General features: G+C 42.6%; 1 protein-coding gene across 8 annotated transcripts in view; it reads left to right on the top strand.

Moving 5' to 3' along the window:
- Nucleotides 1-1,187: 1,187 nt before the first annotated feature.
- The window catches only part of LOC139557433 (ankyrin repeat and SAM domain-containing protein 1A-like), a 108,176-nt gene continuing 96,528 nt past the window's right edge, over nt 1,188-12,835 (top strand). For 5 of the 8 annotated variants that reach the window (XM_071372237.1, XM_071372233.1, XM_071372236.1 and 2 more), the window contains exon 1: nt 1,189-1,615. In XM_071372237.1, the coding sequence (XP_071228338.1) occupies nt 1,440-1,615 (176 nt within the window). In that variant the 5' untranslated portion in view covers nt 1,189-1,439. Of the gene's footprint in view, nt 1,616-12,835 lie in introns of all 8 variants that reach the window. The other 3 variants (XM_071372242.1, XM_071372238.1, XM_071372241.1) reach the window with 2 other exon arrangements.

Raw genomic sequence — 12,835 nt, 5'->3', positions numbered from 1 at the left:
TGGGAGAGCATTGACAACAATTATATATATATATTTTATAATTCTGTCCTTTCTCTGTCATTTGAGAAAAGATGCACACATTCCGTTATATTTGGTCCAGTGCTTTATATACAGTGGCGTATTTCCATTCAACTAGTCATACTTGTTACAGTGTTTGTTTAAATGGGAAAGAAAATACTAGGCTCTTTTTTAGATGATCAGTGCTCTAACTAAATGTCATTTGGTAATCGACGTTTTAAACTATATCAACATGTCAATAGCCTCGATAATTAACTTTAAAATACATTTAACTCTCTGGAACCCATACGGATATTTTTTGTTTTATGATTGCTCCTTCAGCGTCTCTCAACAAAAAAAAGTCAGGAGAAAGAGAGAGTTAGCGTTGGACATGTAACCGAAAGGTCGCGGGTTCGAATACCTGAGCCGACAAGGTGAAAAATATGTTGCTGTTCACTTGAGTAAGGCACTTAACCCTACTTTTCTCCAGGGGTGCTGACCTACTATGGCTGACCATGTAAAACAGCACATTTCACTGCACCTGTCCAGTGTATGTGAAAATAAAACATATTTCTTTACCTTTATTATTGCACCCCTATGGGAGGGAAGGTCCCTGTCCATCTTCTGAATGCACCTGAAACCCCACCTCTTCAAAGAGTATCTTAAATAATCCCCCTCCTCACCTTGAACCACCCTTCCCTTTCCAGCGCTGACTTTATTGATAGCCACTTTATTGAGGAGGTGTTTTATTTATTTAACCTTTATTTAACTAGGCAAGTCAGTTAAGAACAAATTCGAACTTACATTGACGGCCTACGCCGACCAAACCCTAACCCGTGTACTTATTATGCCTGTCACATGTGGTTGTCCCAACTAGCTATTTTAAGATGAATGCACTAACTGTAAATCGCTCTGGATAAGAGCGTCTGCTAAATGACAAAAATGTAAATGTAATGACCATGTACTGTGCACTTCAGCACTTATATATTTTGTACATAGAAAAATGTTCTGGATGAATTATGTGCTTTTGTAGTTGTAGGAAAATTATTATTATGTTCTTGAACATTGGTAGTAGAATATATTGGAATACAATAATCACCAACTAAATACAATAATGCAAGATTATGAACAAACTGATTGATCGACGTCGTCAGATAGGGAGCAGTTTTGAGGAAGTGACGCGCGCTTGAGACAGGGCGAAGGAAGTTTCATTTGGCTCTGTGGTGCTTAACTAAAGTTTTCCCCGGAGCCACAGTGGGGGATTAGAAATTCTGTGAAATTGTAACGCTGGAGAGACTGATCCAGCTGTGGAGGGAACCATCGTTTTCCTCGGCGTTGAAAGAACGATTACGTCTGTGAGATTAGTAGAGGACCGCAAAGGATTTTTCTCCCGCTTTCTAACCCCTCTTTCCCAAATCCTCCGACCCCCTTCTCGATCCGAGATGGGGAAGGAGCAGGAACTCCTAGAGGCGGCGCGCACAGGAAATCTTGCCGCGGTGGAAAAGCTTCTCTCTGGGAAACGACAATCGACTGGAAGTGGAAGTGGATCATCAGGGACTGGTGGAAGCAGCAATAGCAGTGGTCACAATGCTTCGCACCCGCTTTCCAGCCTTCTCAGGTAGGGGAGAGCAGTGGATGAATGGAAGGCAGAGCTAGATGGTTCCGACCTAGAACGATCGGTGCTTTTAAAGTGTGTTGTAAACGGCAAAGCTACATTCAGTAAACAACCCCCCTGATCAATCATTTTATTGTATTTCGGTTGCAATCACAGCAGTAGATATTCATTTGCTAATTTGCATCCATGCAGTGGACCCTTGCCATGTTTAATAATAACACATTAACGTTGCATGCGCAATGGAGTGCCTCTTTGTTAGATGATCGTCAGTGCAAAATACATAAATAAAATGCCACATGCAACAGAAACCTTGTTACATACGCAAGATATTCATATCATAATGTTTCCAGTATGTCGTATTGCAAACTCTAGTCCTCCATTTAATCGTAGCTAACTAGTCAATTGTTTTGGTTTGTCTATACATTTTGGACCGTTGTCATTGAGAAAAATTGTCTACAAACGCCGAAACATAATTATAGTATTTTGATCATATTGACGCCAGACCCATTCATTCTCATATGCCACGATTAATTTGATTCACATAAACCGCGATAAAGGCAATGAAACACAAACTGTCAGTGAAATGGAACATTCTTCCCCTGGTATTGTTGTTCCATGCCCTCCCGGAGCTAGTCTCTACTAGCAAGTTGGTGGAATGCAGTTTGTCAGCGGCCTGGGCAGTTGCATGCTGTTTTTTACTTGATCATGCCGTGAAAAATATTGGTTTATTTTAACCACAGTCCATCTTGCTCAGGGTTCTTTGTGCTGATAGGATTACATGGGTATAGATGAAGTGAGTGCACTTGAATGCCCACTGAGTGGTGACAATGTCTGAAATAATAATGTTGGTGGCACCTCTACAGTCCTTTCAGGTAAAGGTTGCATGAGAAAGGGAAACTGAAAACACAATGACCTAGACCTAGGCTAACTCAAGCCCTATGAGACTGTCAGTGCCATTTCCACTGGGCTTGGAGTCATTCATTGCCCTGGGACTTGTGGTGCCCTTTATTGTCTACTCAGTAACATACTCCAAGGTGCTTTAAACCTGCCATGTTAATGGTCCTTTGCTACTTGGCAAGCTAGCAAAGGACTGTATGCTGTTGGGTTGGTAAAGCACCTCCTGACCTTAACCTTTTACACGAAATGCACAAGGACCAACTGCCCAACCCTACACAGTAAAGTTTAACATGGAAGAAGATTGGAGGTAACATGGTCATAACATGGACCTTCCTCTTAAACTCTCAAAGGTTTTATGCCATGATATGCCTTCCATCTCATGTCTTTGGCTAAGAAACCGTGTTAACCACGGAAAGGGCTTTAATTTGTTATTTTTCATTCTAGGACCAGATAAACCGATGACAATCAGAATGCTGGCAACATACAGGTGCGCAGCAGCCCTGTCAATCAACCTCCTATAAGCCTCATCAGGGTGCCTACGTCTCGTGACTGAGACAAGTGTTTGCTAAAAGCCCCTAGATGATGCATCGCTGTGCTACTCCTGCCAGGCTGTACACTACACTGACTGTACTCTAGCTAATTACATTAAACCTTCTCAATCGGAAATTCAGGGATGTCATGATTCAGTCAAGGCTGCCTCCATCCCTGCCTCTCTGTTACTGATCTGTGGGCGGGCATGGACTGAAGAGCCCATTGTATCATCTGGTCTGGCTCGCTTAATCAATGGCTGCCAACCTTCCTCTTGGAAATGATTGGCTAGCACTTGTTGGAAATAAATAAAACCATCTAACCATTGACTGTTAAAAGCTTCACTACTGCAGCCTAATATCACTCACTTCTCTGAAAGCCTGTGGGCCCTTCAGCCTTTAAAATATCCCATTAGCATTGCCTCTAAGTATATGTGAGCTATACAGATTTATTGACATGTTTACCACAGAGAGGCTCAGGGGTAGTGTTTGCTGTTGTATGTGACATTTAATTTAGCACATGTAATGAAAATGTCAATACGTTTAGGGGCATGAATGTGAATTACCATTTGTTTGACAACACTGTTCGTAAGGTTTTAAATGTTATCAAACTCAACCGTTTATCATTTCCAGTGATTAAGACATGGATGTCTCATGGTATGGTGGGGTATGCAAAATTGGTCAACTTTGAACACCTTGACCTCCTGAATGTTTTGGCATTCAGGTCAAAAAATACACTTTCTGACCACTTCTTCCATGGGCAAACATGTATGGAAAGTTTTGTTTAAATCAAAATGGATTCTGTCATAAAGTGATTGAATTCAAATGGATTTACCCTAAAGATGGTTGGTTGGTCTGTGTAGTGTGCAGCTTGCTCAACTTATTTCCATGATGGAAAAGCACTAACCTATAGGCCTAGGCCCAAATTGATGCATATTCTACTTTCATGTTGCACTACTTCCCCACCAGCTACTGTAGGTTGTAACACTGACATCTGTTTATAGCACAGGCACAGCATAGGTAGTTGCTCTTCTTTGCATAATGCATGCAACAGTTTTTTATTCCCACATTTACTATCATCATTGGCCAGCAGCATACCACCCTGCATACCACTGCTGGCTTGCTTCTGAAGCTAAGCAGGGTTGGTCCTGGTCAGTCCCTGGATGGGAGACCAGGTGCTGCTGGAAGTGGTGTTGGAGGGCCAGTAGGAGGCACTCTTTCCTCTGGTCTAAACAAAGATCCCAATACCCCAGGGCAGTGATTGGGGACACTGCTCTGTGTAGGGTGCCGTCTTTCGGATGGGACGTTAAACGGGTGTCCTGACTCTCTGAGGTCATTAAAGATCCCATTGCACTTATCGTAAGAGTAGGGGTGTTAACCCCGGTGTCCTGGCTAAATTCCCAATCTGGCCCTCAACCATCACGGTCACCTAATAATCCCCAGTTTACAATTGGCTCATTCATCCCCCTCCTCTCCCCTGTAACTATTCCCCAGGTCGTTGCTGTAAATGAGAACGTGTTCTCAGTCAACTTACCTGGTAAAATAACGGAAGAATAAATTGGCGAAGGTGTGTTGTGTTTGTGCTGAATTTTTTGCAGTTCTTTCTTTGGAATGGAGCACATGTTGAGACTTGTTGCTTTTGTAACCAGGCAGGAACACAGCTTCGCTCTGCAGAATGTCTACTTTTCCTGAATGCCTGAATGGAAGACTCAATTGGACAGACACGAGCCCATCATGTTCAGAAGCCCCACATGTGCTTTGTATTACTCTGAAACAGAAAGATAATTGAATGGAATGGGACTGGCACTGGATGGCATTCCCCACAGCTGTCATGGTAGGAGACAGGCAGCCCAAAGTGTCAACATTACCTGCTCCCTGCTCGGCATCAATAACAACCTTTCAGACTGAACAGCAGCAGAGTGGTGCCTAATAAGGCTTCCTGTTCACCAGGGTTGGGTTCAATGACATTTCACTGTCAATGCCAGGATAACCATGTGGTATTCAGTTCACGAGTTGAATATCAATGCACTTCCTGAATTGAATTCCATTTCAATATAATTGACCTCTGTTATTTTTGTTTGCTGATGTGTTTTTTTTACTACCACTGTGCTCGTCCTCTCTACAATAAAACATGTGATTGGGCCTATGCCAATGGAGGTGCTTTAATCCAGTGGCTTAAGACCAACTAAAGAAGCAGAAGTGGTGAAACAAATGACTGAATCTGAATGTCATACATTAACTGCAAGCTATGCCTTTACAAATAGTGTACTGTACATTTACTGCAACATACTGCCAGGATCTCACTTGGGCTCCATGACCCGTCTTGATCCTGGAGGTCCACAGGAAGAACTCCTCTCCGGAACTTCCTGTACCAGGTTGTCCAAAGAGCCCCAGTTGCTGTAGCTGGGCCAGGGCCGGGGTAAGTTGAGTCCATGGCAGGCCAGGGAGAGCAAGAGTGAGCCTGGCTCTCCCACTTACGGGAAAATAACAGAGAAATGCATGGAGGAGCACTAAGCGAACTGACACTCACCAAGCTTAGTCAGTTGAAGGGCTGTGTATTGTCTCTTAAATTAACACAACATCTAGAACAGCCATTTTTTATATTTTTATGAGTCCTCAAGGACCAGTCTGGGCATTTTCTAGGCTCAATGTCCAAGTGAAGAAACAGCTGTCAGCTGTAGAAAAGACATTTTTAAATGCATTCTCTTTTCTACAAATGGACTCTTTAAAAAATATATATGTTTAATAGTACTATAGGTAGGGATGTAACGATTCACCGATACGCATCAGTCCCCGGTTCAAATGCGAGTGCAAGGTCTGGCGGACCCCAAACCTATCCAAATGTATCACGCATCGGTCAGAAAATCTTACGAATCGCCTGTTCACTAAATTGTTTTGCTCATATTACTTTCTTTCTACCCTCTGAAAATACCTCATATTTTGTGACAACTGATGCGTCCTCTTCTTCAGTGTCGAACTACGCATGTAACTTTTGACAGTCATTGATCATCAAGTAATTTTGTATGCTGAACAACCCAGGCAATATCAGTAGCCTGGACAAACAGCTACCTAGATGATTATTAGCAACTAGGGTTGCACATTTTGAGGAATATTCAGAGGTGGAAACTTTGTGGGAATTTATGGGAATTAACGGAAATGCACTACCGTTCAAAAGTTTGGGGTCACTTAAATGTCCTTGTTTTTGAAAGAAAAGCATTTTTTTTGTCCATTAAAATAACATGAAATTGATCAGAAATACAGTGTAGACATTGTTAATGTTGTAAATGACTATTATAGCTGGAAACGTTTATTTTTATGGAATATCTAATATCTAGGTGTACAGAGGCCCATTATCAGCAACCATCACTCCTGTGTTCCAATGGCATGTTGTGTTAGCTAATCCAAGCTGATCATTTTAAAAGGGTAATTGATCATTAGAAAACCCTTTTGCAATTGTTAGCACAGCTGAAAACTGTTGTTCTGATTAAGAAGCAATAAAACTAGCTTTTAGACTAGTTGAGTATCTGGAGCATCAGCATTTGTGGGTTCAATTACAGGCTGAAAATGGCCAGAAACAAAGCATTTTCTTCTGAAACTCGTCAGTCTATACTTGTTCTGAGAAATGAAGGCTATTCCATGCGAGGAATTGCCAAGAAACTGAAGATCTCGTACAACGCTGTGTACTACTCCCTTCACAGAACAGCGCAAACCTTTTCTAACCAGAATAGAAAGAGTGAGAGGCCCTGGTGCACAACTGAGCAAGAGGACAAGTACATTTAGTGTCTAGTTTGAGAAACAGACGCCTCACAAGTCTTTAACTGGCAGCTTCATTAAGTAGTACCTGCAAAATACCAGTCTCAATGTCAACAGTGAAGAGGCGACTCCGGGATGCTGGCCTTCTAAGCAGAATTGCTTAGAATCTCAGACTGGCAAATAAAATATTAAGATGGGCAAAGAACACAGACACTGGACAGAGGAACTCTGCATCTGCTCCTCCCCTCCGGCGTACGACGTTGCCAGAATACTAACCACCGGTCCTGGCATTCATCATTATGCACACCTGGCACTCATCATTACGCCCACCTGTTAATCATTATGATTCACACCTGTACTTCATTACCTTCATCATTTCCTCCCCTTTATGTCACTCTCTTATGTTCACTCACCAGTTGGTATTATTTTTGTGTACCGGTGTGTAGCCACATGGAATTGTCTCGTTACTGGTTTTGTTGTTTTATTAAACGTTCACCTGCTTCCCGACTCATTATTACATGAGTTGACTCTTCACGTGGAATAATTTCACTGAACAACAAAAGAAATGGAATATTGAATGATCCCCCAATGATCCATCGCATCTCCCAAATAAGTTTTCAACATACATCTGTAAAGTATAGAAACTAAAGCTTTGGTTGTCTTCCTCTCAGGCTTCCATGTCTTCTCCCATGACCTCAATGTCCACCTCATGAGCATCAGACTCTGAGGCTTCATCTTGACTGTCACTTTCCAACCTTGTTGAGGATGGCTTGTTGTCAGGCTCAAAAAGCCTCAAATTTGCCCGGATGGCCACCAATTTTTCAACCCTTGTATTGGTCAGCCTGTTGCATGCTTTGGTGTGTGTGTTCCCAAACAAGGACCAGTTGCGCTCTGAGGCGGCTGATGATGTTGGGATTTGGAGGATGGAGGCAACAGGGGAAAGAGCCTCAGACCCACAAAGTCCTTTCCACCAGGTGGCTGATGCAATATGGCAGTTGTGCCAACATGTCTAATTTCCATCCCAAAGCCCTTGCTTGGAAGTGTACTTCACCAGACTGCCAATAACCTTGCCCTCATCCAGGCCAAGGTGGCAAGACAAGGTAGTGATGACACCATAGGCCTTGTGGATCTCTGCACCAGACAGGATGCTCTTGCCAGCAAACTTGGGGTCCAACATGTACGCTGCGGCGTGTACGGGCTTCAGGCAGACGTCTTCACGTTTTTTGATGTATTTCAGAACTGCAGTTTCCTCTGCTTGGAGCAACAGTGAAGTGGGCAGGGCAGTACGGATTTATTCTCTTACATCTGCAAGCAGTCTGAACATCAGACAGGGTGGCATTGTCTCCCTCAATCCGTGCAATGGCTACTGCTGTAGGTTTCAGGAGTTTCAGGCTGCTTACCACTCTTCCCCCAAAATACATCATCCAGGAGGATCCTCTTGATGGGGCTGTCCGTATCGGCAGACAGTGATATGGCCATTTCTTGGAGAGACTCCTTCCCCTCCAGGAGACTGTCAAACATGATGACAACACCATCCCAATGGGTGTTGCTGGGCAGCTTCAATGTGGTGCTCTTATTCTTCTCATGTTGCTTGGTGAGGTAGATTGCTGCTATAACTTGATGACCCTTCACATACCTAACCATTTCCTTGGCTCTCTTGTAGAGTGAATCCATTGTTTTCAGTCCCATGCTGTCCTTGATGAGCAGATTCATTGCATGAACAGCACAGCCAATGGGTGGGATGTGAGGGTAGGACTCCTCCACTTTAGACCAAGCAGCCTTCATGTTCGCAGCATTGTCTGTCACCAGTTCAAATACCTTCTGTGGTCCAAGGTCATTGATGACTGCCTTCAGCTTATCTGCAATGTAGAGACGGGTGTGTCTGTTGTCCCTTGTGTCTGTCCTCTTGTAGAATACTGGTTGAGGGGTGGAGAAGATGTAGTTAATTTTTCCTTGCCCACAAATATTCAACCAGCCATCAGAGATGATTGCAAAACAGTCTGCTTTCTCTATGATTTGCTTGACCTTCACTTGAACTCTGTTGAACTCTGCATCCAGCAAATGTGTAGATAAAGCATATCTGGTTGGAGGGGTGTATGCTGGGCGAAGAACATTCAGAAATCTCCTCCAATACACCATTGCCTGTGAACATCAGAGGTGAATCAGTTGCATACTGTACGAGCAAGACATTCATCAGCATTTCTCTGACTACGTTCCAAAAAAACTTCTGATTCCAGGAGGACAATGAGCTGTTGCTATCGATAAGATGTCTGATTCATAATTTTTACCTCGAATAGAAGTAGAGGGACTTTTGTCAGAGGTTGCTTATTGTGAGCGCTGCGGGAACTTTATGTACTTGGCCAGATGATTCTGCATCTTTGTTGCATTCTTCACATATGATTTGGCACAGTATTTGCAAATGTACATAGCTTTTCCTTCAACATTAGCTGCAGTGAAATGTCTCCACATCAGATAATGCTCGTGGCACTTTCCTGTAAAGATTATTAAAAAATGAGTTAAAAAAAAACATACAATTCCATATACAGATAAATATTTAAGCAGTTAGATTAAACAATTCCTTTGTAAGAAATGTTTTAATGAAACATGTATGGAAACAGGTGAATTAACTTCTCTGGGATATTCGGGACGCTAGCGTCCCACCTCAACAACAGGCAATGAAATTGCAGGGCGCCAAATAAAAAATAAAAAAACAGAAATCCCATAATTAAAATTCCTCAAACATACAAGTATTTTACACCATTTTAAAGATAAACTTGTTGTTAATCCAGCCACAGTGTCCGATTTCGAAAAGGCTTTACGACGAAAGCACACCAAACGATTATGTTAGGTCAGTACCTAGTCACAGAAAAACACAGCCATTTTTTCCAGCCAAAGAGAGGAGTCACAAAAAGCAGAAATAGAGATAAAATTAATCACTAACCTTTGATGATCTTCATCAGATTTACATTTACATTTAAGTCATTTAGCAGACGCTCTTATCCAGAGCGACTTACAAATTGGTGCATTCACCTTATGATATCCAGTGGAACAACCACTTTACAATAGTGCATCTAACTCTTTTAAGGGGGGGGGGGGTTAGAAGGATTACTTTATCCTATCCTAGGTATTCCTTAAAGAGGTGGGGTTTCAGGTGTCTCCGGAAGGTGGTGATTGACTCCGCTGACCTGGCGTCGTGAGGGAGTTTGTTCCACCATTGGGGTGCCAGAGCAGCGAACAGTTTTGACTGGGCTGAGCGGGAACTGTACTTCCTCAGAGGTAGGGAGGCGAGCAGGCCAGAGGTGGATGAACGCAGTGCCCTTGTTTGGGTGTAGGGCCTGATCAGAGCCTGAAGGTACGGAGGTGCCGTTCCCCTCACAGCTCCGTAGGCAAGCACCATGGTCTTGTAACGGATGCGAGCTTCAACTGGAAGCCAGTGGAGAGAGCGGAGGAGCGGGGTGACGTGAGAGAACTTGGGAAAGTTGAACACCAGACGGGCTGCGGCATTCTGGATGAGTTGTAGGGGTTTAATGGCACAGGCAGGGAGCCCAGCCAACAGCGAGTTGCAGTAATCCAGACGGGAGATGACAAGTGCCTGGATTAGGACCTGCGCCGCTTCCTGCGTGAGGCAGGGTCGTACTCTGCGAATGTTGTAGAGCATGAACCTACAGGAACGGGTCACCGCCTTGATGTTAGTTGAGAACGACAGGGTGTTGTCCAGGATCACGCCAAGGTTCTTAGCACTCTGGGAGGAGGACACAATGGAGTTGTCAACCGTGATGGCGAGATCATGGAACGGGCAGTCCTTCCCCGGGAGGAAGAGCAGCTCCGTCTTGCCGAGGTTCAGCTTGAGGTGGTGATCCGTCATCCACACTGATATGTCTGCCAGACATGCAGAGATGCGATTCACCACCTGGTTATCAGAGGGGGGAAAGGAGAAGATTAATCTTCATCAGATGACACTCATAGGACTTAATGTTACTTAATACATGTATGATTTGTTCGATAAAGTTCATATTTATATCCAAAAATTTCAGTTTACATTGGCGCGTTATGTTCAGTAGTTCCAAAACATCCGGTGATTTGGCAGAGAGCCACATCAATTTACATCAAATCACCGGATGTTTTGGAGGCAAAACATTACTGAACATAACGCACTGACAGGTGTGGGATATCAAGAAGCTGATTAAACAGCATGGACATTACACAGGTGTGTCTTGTGCTGGGGACAGTTAAAGGACACCTTAAAATGTGCAGTTTTGTCTCACAACACAATGCCACAGATGTCTCAAGTTGAGGGAGCATGCAATTTGCATGCTGACTGCTGGAATGTCCACCAGTGCTTTTGCCAGAGAATTGCATGTTAATTTCTCTAACATAAACTGCCTGCAACGGTGTAGAAAATGTCTCATGCATTTAAATGGCCGGACAAATAGATGGCTGATGTAGCCAGATTAATGTTGGCAATTTTGAGCTAGCTAGCTAGATAGATAATGGGTACTACATTTAGCTTACATTAGATAGTTAACCCAGAGACTCGATTTGGCAGTCTCGTTCAGATCATGGCCCTGGTGAGTGATGTGAAGCTTGATACAGGTATTTGTAGTTAAGGTCTGTATGATAATCACATTAGCAGCTAATTAGCAGTTCATTTTTGAGGGGTAAATACAGGCGAATATATTGATAGTCACATTGTCCGAGAGCAATTTACACGGTTATCACAACATCATGCTAGCATAAGCCTACACAAAACTCAGCACTAATTTCAAGTATTTATTTTAAAAAATGTGAAAAAGTATGGGTAATATGACTCGTACTATCGTGCTCTATATAGCCCACTTGCTGATCGGGGCTTTAGATGTTATTTTGATTGTTTTAAGCAAAACTACCAAAACTATTGCTGATGGTGAACCTGAACAATCAGTGCTATGGTCATTTTTAGATATACAAGGTAATGTTGATAATTTCATAACGAGGACAATCGCTTTTTTTACCCGCCCTGCACGCAGGGTTGCTAGGTCTAGCAAAAATGTCCAGCCCAATGACAACACAATCGGTCCCGGGGCCTGAGAACTAGGCCAAAAATGTTTGTTAGCAGCAAGAGGGGAGTCGCAATATTTATACAATAGGTGTCTCCCTTAATGACAATCTAAATACAATTGCTAAAATTGCTTTGCCTTGTAAATCTGCATTTCTCCCTTTATTGGTTCATCACACAATTATTTAATCTTAACAATAGAAGTGATTGATAGTGAATGGTTAAGACTTAGGTTTATTTATTTTTCTCCAGAAAACAATATTGTGAAATGGTGTTAATTTTAAGTAACATTTCTCTAAAATAATTGTATTTTCAACTGGAGTATAACAATCTAAAAGCCCCAAGCATTTGGTTTTTGGCTTCTTTTATTTCATAAAGAAATGTCTTTGTCTGTGGCTGCAGCCTGATTTCCCAGTCATCCATCCCTCTGGAGCAAGATGGAAAGAAAAGAGAGAGAGGATGTCCAGTACATAGTTTTATCCACTATTAATTAATCAATCATTCCTATTATAATTTGATGGTCAGTGATGGAGTTAATCGGTTCCTCTCTGTCCTCACCTTTGCGTCACTACGCAACATTCTATCTCTTCTCTGACTTCAACTTCTGGCCAATGTTAGCTTGCTACATATAGGGCTCAAGACTAACGTTTCATTACCGTCCCAGAATCGTCACGAAGTGCAATTTAAACGGTCTCAAAAATAGTAATGTATGTTAAGTGTTTTGATATGCAAACATGGATCTACTCATTGGACCTCATTGTCATTCACAGTAATTTGAAAGGCTAATAAGAGTAGCCTACTACTGAAATTGATAAACAGGGCTGCCAACTGAGCCAGAAATTCACGTAAAAAAATATTTTAAAACCTGTCTCTAAAACTTTGGAATATTATTTTTCAGAAATGTAGGCCTATATAAATAATTAGCCTACATGTAAAACTGTAGCCTAGTTTATATGCATATCTGCTACAGCCTCATGTCCACACCGATGCTGGCTTGAGGGAGGCACCAGA

The sequence above is a fragment of the Salvelinus alpinus genome, chromosome 28 (genome assembly GCF_045679555.1).
Source record: "Salvelinus alpinus chromosome 28, SLU_Salpinus.1, whole genome shotgun sequence".
Classification (NCBI taxonomy): Eukaryota; Metazoa; Chordata; class Actinopteri; order Salmoniformes; family Salmonidae; genus Salvelinus; species Salvelinus alpinus.
The sequence above is the reverse complement of the archived record's forward strand: the minus strand, read 5'-3'. Positions and strand labels throughout refer to the sequence as shown.